At 45.4% G+C, this 9,546-nt stretch overlaps 1 protein-coding gene across 1 annotated transcript; it reads left to right on the top strand.

The window, feature by feature from the left end:
- The first annotated feature begins 540 nt into the window (after positions 1-540).
- GFER (growth factor, augmenter of liver regeneration) lies at positions 541-4,660 on the top strand. Its single transcript, XM_088152508.1, has 3 exons — positions 541-741; positions 1,648-1,850; positions 2,442-4,660. Exons 1-3 carry the CDS (start codon positions 553-555, stop codon positions 2,602-2,604), a joined length of 555 nt encoding a protein of 184 aa, XP_088008634.1. The 5' UTR covers positions 541-552; the 3' UTR covers positions 2,605-4,660.
- Positions 4,661-9,546: the final 4,886 nt, after the last annotated feature.

Below are 9,546 nucleotides of genomic sequence, written 5' to 3'. Positions count from 1 at the left end.
CGCAAGTGACGGAACAGCCTTCCTGGCCTTGTGATACCAGCTCTGCTCCTTCTGTACTTGAGTGCAACACCATGAAGCACGTATGAAAGGGCGGAGCTTGTGCTATGACCTTGCAATGCATGTTTCTTCACTTCCACATCGTCGTGTTAGGAACAGATGCTTAGATCTGAACCTTGCCAATTCCCCCGAATCCTCTTCCAAGCGGGGTGCCAAAAACTCGGCATGGTCCTGGAGGAATTTAGAATTCATAGCTCCCTGAACCGGCAACTCCCAGCACTGTTGGGCTCTAAAGCCAGGGCCACTGAAGGCCCTGCCTCTGAGCAAGGCCTTCCCTTCCCGTTGTTTTCTCAGAAAGCCTACGCGGCCTTCCCCCAAGATGGCTGGACGGCAGTCCAGGCCTTCTGCCGTGCCACAGAGAGGAGCTTCGGCTCTGTCGGGTCGGGGATGCTCAGCAACTGCATCCGACCTCCGCTTCCCCGTCGCCATGGCAACGGCGGCGGTCCCCGCCTGGGCGGGCCGCCTCCGGCCCAGCATGCCTTGTGCGCGGGCAAGATGGCGGCGCCCAGTCCCGGCGCGGGGCGGCCGGCTCCCGCTTTCCCCTTCCCCTTCCCGGGCTCTCCAAGCGAGCATCCCGCGGAGGAGGAGCCGCCGTCGGAGGAGAAAAGGCGGAAGAAGCCGCCCTGCCGGGCCTGTACGGACTTCCGGAGCTGGATGCGGGAGCAGAAGAAGCAGGCGGGCCCGGTGCGGAAGTGGGTGGCCGGGCGGCTGGGGCTGAAGGGGAAGGGGCGCCTCCTGCCCCCTTCCCTCTCTGGCATGGGTAAAGCTCACTTTCCCCACCGCTGGGTCGGAGGCTGAGTGGGGGCGGGGGGGTCGTGCCCACTGGCACTGAAGGCTGTGCGAGGAGGCTCGCTGATGGCGGGCAGAGGGCACCCCCGAGGCCTGCTCCAGGGAACTCAGGCCCGCTCACTGCCAGTATACTGGGGAACACCAGAAATCTCATAAGAAAATAAGTAAGGTTCTGAGGTGCTCTTTTGTCCCGCGGACATGGCGAGTGCCGCCCCTCCCCCCAGCTTGTAGGGTCTCATAACTTCAGGTTCTCCCCCTTATGCCTCTCTGCTGGGTGATATAAGCAGAGAGGCACCCCCACCCCATCCATGTGCTCTAGTCCTTTTCTGGGGGAGCTCATGTCACTGGAGCCACAGGAAGGAAGCACCTCTCACGCTGCCAGTTTCCATGGTCGGAGAAATCTTGCAGGCATCTCTGCTGTGGGAATCAGCTTTCCTTTGTGGCTTTTTGAAAGCATCTGTTCTGGAGGACTCTTAAAAGGGGACATAGGCGCTTCCTGGAGCTGTGCTATACAGCACTGTCAGTAGAGCTTCCTGAAGCAGAGGAGGAGAAGGAAGAGGAATTAAACCTGCCTGGCGAACTTCATTCTCTGAGAACCTGCTGCAGGTCCCCATTCCATCAAAAATCTGCTGTATTGTGAAATTAGGCTTAAGATGTTGTACGTTTCTAGCTAATTATGGCTTATTTAACAAATCATAGTTAAAAAGCATACAGTAATAAGGTGTATGCGATAATGCAGTAATAGGCGATTTCTCTGCTTTCTCTCACTTGTACTTATGAGTACTGTGTTCTTCCAACTAGGAAACAAGTGTCAAGGAATCAAGATCTGATTGCCCCCTAGACAAAGAAGAACTAGGAAGAAGTTCATGGTCATTTCTACACACGATGGCAGCGTTTTATCCTGACCGGCCCAGTAAAATCCAGCAGCAAGAAATGATACAGTTTATCCAATTATTTTCTAAAGTTTTTCCTTGTGATGAATGTGGAGAAGATTTCAGAAATAGGTGAGGAGGTTTTTAGAATGCCTGATGTTTATGTGTCCTTTGCCTTAAAGGAATTAATTTTCTGCTGTGAGGTGATTTAACTTTAGCATCATAGAAACTATTTCTGTGACTTGTTTGTACTATGTAAATTAAGCAGGCTTGTATAAGGTCTTTTTATTTTGTATAATTATGCCGTACTTACTCTTTGACAGTGAACTATCAAATAAAGAAGAAAAGGTGAGCCTGCCACTACTACCTATTTTTAGCTAATAAACTGCTCATGTGCTTAATGTTTTGTTTCATAGAAACATTTACATTAAGCCCAAATTAATGTCAGTAGCCCCCAATCTTGAGTCTAGCTGTGCAAGACCCAGATAACAAATTTCCCCAGTTTATTGGTATTGCCCCAATACATTAAAGTGTATCCTTGGGTTTGTAATAGTGTTGCAGACATACCTGCATATGGTAGAAAGAAATCCATGATAGGGAGTAAACTCATTTCACAGGTGTTACAGCTGTCTGTTTCCAACTAGGAACTTTGTAATGAAGTGGGGTGGAATGCAAAATAAGCAAAGCGGAATCTGACTGGATTTGGTTTCCTTTGACACACAGAATACGAAAAAATCAGCCCGATGCCAGCAACAGACGTAATCTGACGCAGTGGTTTTGCCGGATTCATAATGAGGTAAATAAGAAGCTGGGGAAGCCTGAATTTGACTGCTCTCTTGTAGACCAGCGATGGCGAGATGGATGGAAGGATGGATCCTGTGATTAGATCTGCTGGATATTTTTCCAACTTGATTAAAAAAATCAACAAAAGACCACAAAATCAATGCTATTATAGATCTTTCCTAGAGACAAAATTGTGCATTTGCATTAATGGACATGATGGAAACAGGCAGAAGGGTTTCTCTGTTTCTGGTTTTGAAAACTGAGTATTGAATGCATCTCTGTAATAATTTTTATATGAAGCCTCTACCTGTTGATTGTGCTGTTCTCCTGACCACTTGAATTATTTCAAATACCAGCAAATGCTGCCTTCAAAAATCTAGACGATGCTTGAAGAAACCATTCTGAACATGAAGACATTGTGCTTACTCAGCTCAGTGCTGACTTAGTCCCTGGAAGTCTGTAATATTCCATCTGCAACTATTTATAGCCTTCCTCTGACCCTAACATCATTTTCCTTCATTTTGTTGCTTGCATCTTTGTGTTCAACAGATTTTTCCCCTCTCCTTAAAATCTAGAATATTCAATTCTATTTTTTTAAAAGTGCTACAGTATAAATTATTAAAAAAACTATGCCTGCTTACATTTCTGCAGCATATACACAGTAGGAAAAGGTCTTGTTTTAAGCTGTGAGCAATGGGTATTTTCTTTCCATTTTTCTCTCTGGCCAGACTTAGCAAAAGAGGACAATCCAGATTAGATTACTTTCGATTAATGAAGTAAGCACATGGAAATCATGAGGGGGGGGGATCATGTTATATATCAAAATACACAGCTCTTAAGAACGGGGGTCTGTGAAGGTTATGTTTGCTCTACATAATGGGAAATTGCTGAGTTTCCATTTCAAGTGGAAGTGTTCTTTTTACCTATCCGAACTTTGTTGTGTCCAAAGTCTCATGACCTGGAAGTAGGAAATAAATGTGTTCTGAGATACCGCCTTGAAGGTGAATCATGTATTGTGGCATGATGTCCTGAGCCAGGCTGACTACAATAAACTGTCAACAGTTGCCTTATGAGGAAAGCAGAAGTTTGAAGTGAAGAGAGATGAAGAAAGGGCACAAACTCTCCCTTACAGCTACAGAAAACTTTCAAGTTGTATGTTATACCATAGCATGGAAGGTCACAAATGACATTCAGATATTGTGCATTAAAGAGAGAAATATGGGAAGCTATTGGCTGTTTAGAGGTAACGATGACTGTTTATATACCATCAGCTGCTTCTGAGAAGAAATGTTTGGTTTGTAAGAATGTAGTTTCCTGTTTTATCTGAATATGGGAGACTTTGGCTTGAACATACAATATTTAACAGAAAAGTTAACTGTGAATTATCAAACCTTGTTAACTATAGTTATAGATTGATGAATTCATCTCTGTGTTGGCTATCCTTTTCATGACCTATTAAATATATAGCTTTTGGAGATCTTACTAGGAAAAGATGTGTTAACATGAATATTTTCATTACATTCACTTTTCAGAGGTGGGCTAAGATCCAGTTTTATTTACGCAAGCAAAGCAGGTCCCATTAATTAACTCAGAGTGAATACACATGCAACTCTGAAAAGCACACTGAAGAAATGCTCACCCACGCTTTTTTAAAAAAACAGGTCTAAGGTCTTAGTAGGGTATATGGCTGCCATGTTCTCAGAAAAAAATAATGCACTGTTAAACCCACTTGTTACTGACTTATAAACAGAATGCTTCCAGATACGAACAGAGCTGCAGGCACCAAGCTGTCTGCCTTTCTTCCTCTATTTACTGTGATTCAGTATCTGGAAACTTACATCAGAGGAATAAAAACGCTGGTGACGAAATGGCATCTGGTCCTTGTCAGAGAGCGTCTTTCCTTAGAAGCATTTAAAAGTACAGCCATGCCCTGTGGCCAAGGATTTGGCAAGCACTACACAGCTCTACTACTAAAGTCAAATGGATTTTTGATTAAGGAAAAGTCTAACTTTTTGCATCTAAGATAATAAAAATCAAATTTCTGTTTAAAAATGTTTAGTGTGCCTTTTGTTGGTCAAAAACCTTAATTATTTGAATGCAATTTTAAGTGTTTCTCAGAATTTTATGTCTGCTGACCAAATAATAAAAGTAAATATTCATTTGCTTTTCTCTCCATTTTTTAAAAAGTAAACATTTCCCCAGTATCATACAATCCTTGGAGTCAGGATATTATCTCTTAACGTCAGATAATATTTATCATTCAAGGATGATTGATGTACTGAGTTGAAAAGAAGCTTGCAAGGAATACCAAGCAATAGGATAGACTGGGTTTGAAAGAAAACATCCCAGAAGATGACAGTAGCAAACCACTTCTGTACTGTTGGCAGGAAAGCGTGGATGCCTCCCTCAAGTCCCCAGGAATTGCCTTAACCTGAAGGAGAGCGACTTGCAAAAAATAGTTTTGCCAAATTGTCCCTGTGCTTCAATAAACTTGGTGAAAGAATCAGATTGACACAGGTTGCAATGTATTAAGCCTGTTTCTATCGATTGTTAAAACTTGAGGGGTGAGATTTGTTCAGGCACTGCCTAAGCCTTGCAACTTTTAGCCATACATTAATCAGCAGCACTCTGTATCGGATGCAAGACACTGAAAATCTGTACTGAGAATATTTAAACTACTCAGAATTCTTTGGGATCAGTCAGCATGAATGAGCTGGTGATGTGAAGAATTTGGCATTTTGCACCTGAACCATTATATACTAGTGGTTATAACACAGTGTTATCCATAGCATAAGGAATTCATGATCTATTCACTCTCCCCAGTTTAAGGGCAATGTATCCGTTTCCCAAAATAACCTGTCCTGCTAAGACATTAATTGTCACCTGGGTCAACAAGAGACAGGATGTTCCCCAGAGAGACAAATCTGAGCGTTGCATTTTAGTTTGTGCTCAATTCTCCCTTTATCCCAGGCAGAAAAGGCAGGGGTGCATTCCACTTACAATCACTAGCCCTTACCATGGCGATGTGCCTGCAGTACCCCTTGGGAAATCTGATGTTCAAGTCCCACTGTAATGCAAAAGCCACTAGGGCCACTTGCGTGTGTGTGAGTGAGAGAAAGAAAGGAGTGTAGGAATTTTGCTAAAGAAAAAGAAGAGGTCAACTTCAGCACACTGACAAAAAGCAAACCCAGGGATGGTTTGAACCCCGTCCCTGAGAAATTGAAAGTTGCTTCTCATGGCAATGCCCATCTTTGGGAAGTTTTGATAGGACAGCAGTTTTGGTTTTGCAAAGAAAAAGAATGGAAATGTATTGGAAATGGAAATGGAAATGAATTGGAAATTTGATTCTCTGGCTCAACTCTGGACAACCTAATCTTCCAGTTGCTGGACTACAACTCCCAGCAATCCTCGCCATGATCCATGGTGGCTGGCCTTGCTAGAGCCACAGGTCGTCAGTCCAACAGAAGAAAGTCCTGGAGGAAGAATGACTTGGTCCCTCAGAAGCCAAGAAATGGCAAAGATTGCTCCCTTTTCCTGGCTTTATCCTCTGAACCCAGAGGTCTTGCCATGCACAGGAGTTCTGGAAGTTACAGTAGTGTGGAAAAGTCTGCTTCTGTCTTTGGCAGAGTCAAAAAGGCACCTTCGCAAAAGATATTGAACCAGTTTGCAGATTATCACCTCCAAGCATTACCCATCAATGCTTCATTAATAATGGAACCCATTAATTACAGTTGCAGAAAACAATCTACACCCTGTGCAGTCAGCCAGCCTGCAAGTTCATCAATCAGACTTGAGCCTTAAAGGCAGGTTATAGAGCAAACCATGTAAAACTGTATCGTTGGACATGAAAGAATGCCGTAAGAATAGTGACAGCATCACTATAATGTGGCGAGGTAGTGTCAACAAAAAACTAGGTGGTCTTGACATCAAATGTAACAAGACCAACCTTAACTGAACTAGAAAGGAACTCCATTAGTGGAGTACTTGGATTAAGAACTTCCTTAAACAAATCTCTGGTAAACACGGCACCATTAAGAAGCAAGTATGGGTCTGCAGTGTAGGGGAAAAGGCTACAGAGGAACACTGGATACAGTAGAAATGTTTCCTTGCCCTTTCAAAAGTCTTTCGATCTAATCCCTCGCCAAACATTCCTGAGCAAATTCTGCAGGCCAAGAATAGAATGATAGAATATGAGGCCTTGGAGATCAGGTTGAGAAACATTGCATCAGGATATCTTTTTGCTAACCTTCAACCAAAGTCTGCTTCTTTGTCTTTAAAACCTACTGTCCTGCCTTCTGGAGCAAAGCTGAACAACGCTGGCCCACTTTCCACATGCCCAGTCTTGAAGGCAATTGGCGTGCCTGTCCACAGTCTCCTCTGGGCTAAACATCTCCAACCGTTTTTCCTAAGTGTTCCCTTCCAGGCCTTTCTTCTTGACTGCTCTTGTCAGGATATTCTCCAGTCTGCCAATGGGCTTCCTAAAATGGGATGCCAGAACTGGATGAATATTCCAGGTGGAGTCTGGCCAGTGCAAATTAAAGAGGAACTGTCAGTCCTTTGAGGCAGGTCAGTTCAGGAAACCACAAGGACTATGGAAGTCTACTTGATTGTTATAGGGTATAATAACAGCATGCCAGAGTTTTCCTCTGTCCCCTCTTATACCGTATAGAATCAGGGTGGTATTAACTCTTTCTTATGCTCCCTCCTAAGATGCTGGGCTGAGATCTCAGGATAAAAGGGAGCCTCCGAGTGCAGGGTTTTCAGTTTCAGCAATCTATGGAACACTGTATGCTTCTTCTCAATAAAGAAATCCTTACTGGAACAAACTGGTCTCCAGAGGATTTACTGGGATTGGGAATTGAGCCTTGCAGACTCTGACAGGCTGACACATTGCTTACTGCCTCTTTTATCTCTTGACAGCTCTTGCATACTTTCTCCAAGGTTATACAAATTAAGAGAAAAGGCATCTCTTGATGTTGACACTATGCTGCTTTTGATACAGCCAGGCATCACATTTGCTTTGTTTGCAGCTGCATCACTCTGTTGGCTCATATTCAAGTTGTGATCCATTAAGATACCCAGATCCATTTTACATGTATTGGGTATAGTCTCCCCCATCTTACACTTGTGCCCTCAATTTTTCCTACCCAAATACTGTATAGGATTTTTCATTTGTTCCTGTTGAAATATATCTGGCCATTATAATATATTCTGCCCATTGTACCAGCTTGTCAAGATCCTCCTCTAAGTGTTTGCTATCCCTCTTACCTTTCTGTCATTTGCCAGTTTGATAATTATACTTTCTAATCCCTTATCTAAATCTTTTATACGTATATGGCACAGCAGAGGGCCTGGAAAAGGTGCACCATTCAACACTTCCTTCCAGCTTGACATGGAGCCATTGACATACAGTACACTCAGTAGGTGTGATTGTTCAACCAGCTTCCCAGGTGGCCTGGACTAACCAGGAGGGGCATGGATCTCATGCACAGATGGTTGTATTTACAGACCCAAGGACACTGTTCACTTCCTCATGCCCAACAGGATCAAACTGTTCCCAGATAACAAGGCAAGTCCACTCCCCAGGCATCTCCCAAGGACCTGCACCACACTTGGTCTCCAACTGGGAACGAATCCGAGTGATTTTATCCGCCAGGTGTTCAGCAAATTCTTCTGCGCAGCCATGAAGGTAAACTTCCAAACCCCCCTTACCCAGGAGGGTCTGGATAACCTTAAACAGGGCCTCCGGGTGGCATTCTGTGGACACAACAAGAGCAGAGAAATATTGGCATTTCACTACTCTTATCGCCATGAGGTAGGCCTTAATAGCGGCTCTAACTCGTGCCCGGTCAGATTCGTCCCTCGCTTCCTCCAGCAGCGCTCTAAATGTCTCTTGATCCTTTTCAATTCCCACAACTCCTCCGTAAACCACGGAGAGTGACGGGAATGATGGGCCAAGGGAGGTCGCACGGTCACGATCCTATCTGAGGCCTCAGCCGCTTTCCTATTCTAGGCAGCAGCCAACGTCTCAGCAGGACCGTGCAGCAGAGCCCCAGGAATAACCCCCGGTTCCCTCTGGAACCCCACTGGGTCCATCAGTGGCCGGGGGCGACCAGTGGAGTCTTCTGCCTCCCTGCAGAGGGGAGCAGCGTACGAGAACCTCAAGGGCACTAGGGCGTGATCTCACCATGGCAGAGGGGACAAAGCTACCTCCCACCTCCGGTCACATTGCCATTGCTCCAACAAGAAAATCATGTCTGGCGTATGGCCACTGTTTCAAGTTGAGCCACGAATGACCTGAGATAGGCCCATGGCTGCCATGGTAGCCATGAACTCCCAAGCTGCTTCTGATGCAAGCGGAAGTCCCCAAGACCATGAGCCTGGGGAACTCCACAGCCAACCCTGAGATGGCCTCCAGCAGCTCAGGCAGTGTCAGATTCAGCCCAAAGAACCCCACGAGACAGTACAGGTCTAGTTCAATAGCTTTTATTAGCTTTCAACCACAAGACAGAATCCTGCCAGACTGAATCTAAACTTCTCAAGCCAGCAAGCAAACACTGCGAATTCCTTGGGGTGGTGCCAGTCTCGTCCTCTTCACCTTCCCACGCTCCTGCTGGGGGCTAAGGAAATGCTTATCTCCCCGAGCGCGGCCTTCACCAAACCATTCCATCACAGGCAGGGAGGCTGCTACGCAGCAGGGAGGCTGGTCCAGCAGCAGCCATCCGAACTGATCCCATGAGCCTATTTTCAAAAACAGGGCCTCACAACCAGCAACTTGGGGAGCAGCACCCCGAAGGGCAACGGAGATTCCCGGATGACTACCCCTACACCCCCTCCCCTACCCCAGGGTCTCAGCTGGTGCCATACCCTAAACCCAGTGGGGCACATTTTGGAAAGGGGCATTCCCCCTTCAGATCCCAGCCAGGTTTTGGTAATACATGCCAGGTCAGCTTGCTCCTCCCTGATAAGATCACAAATAAGGGGGGCTTTATTATTAACTGACCTGGCATTAGCAGCCAAAAGTCTGGGCCTCTGCAGGTCTGCT

Source organism: Python bivittatus, unplaced genomic scaffold (genome assembly GCF_059951505.1).
Source record: "Python bivittatus isolate LINGU-HERP-01145 unplaced genomic scaffold, Pbiv_v1 ctg000030_np1212, whole genome shotgun sequence".
In the NCBI taxonomy this organism is placed as follows: domain Eukaryota; kingdom Metazoa; phylum Chordata; class Lepidosauria; order Squamata; family Pythonidae; genus Python; species Python bivittatus.
Note: the sequence above shows the minus strand (reverse complement) of the source record. Positions and strands in the feature narration are given on the sequence as shown.

What these genes read in the sequence shown, in the direction of transcription:
- GFER (XM_088152508.1), top strand. Translation starts at nt 553, where the DNA reads ATGGCGGCGCCCAGTCCCGGCGCGGGGCGGCCGGCTCCCGCTTTCCCC. An exon ending in AGAAGAAGCAGGCGGGCCCG is followed by an intron (nt 742 to 1,647) that starts GTGCGGAAGTGG and finishes TCTTCCAACTAG; the next exon opens with GAAACAAGTGTCAAGGAATC. An exon ending in GGAGAAGATTTCAGAAATAG is followed by an intron (nt 1,851 to 2,441) that starts GTGAGGAGGTTT and finishes TTTGACACACAG; the next exon opens with AATACGAAAAAATCAGCCCG.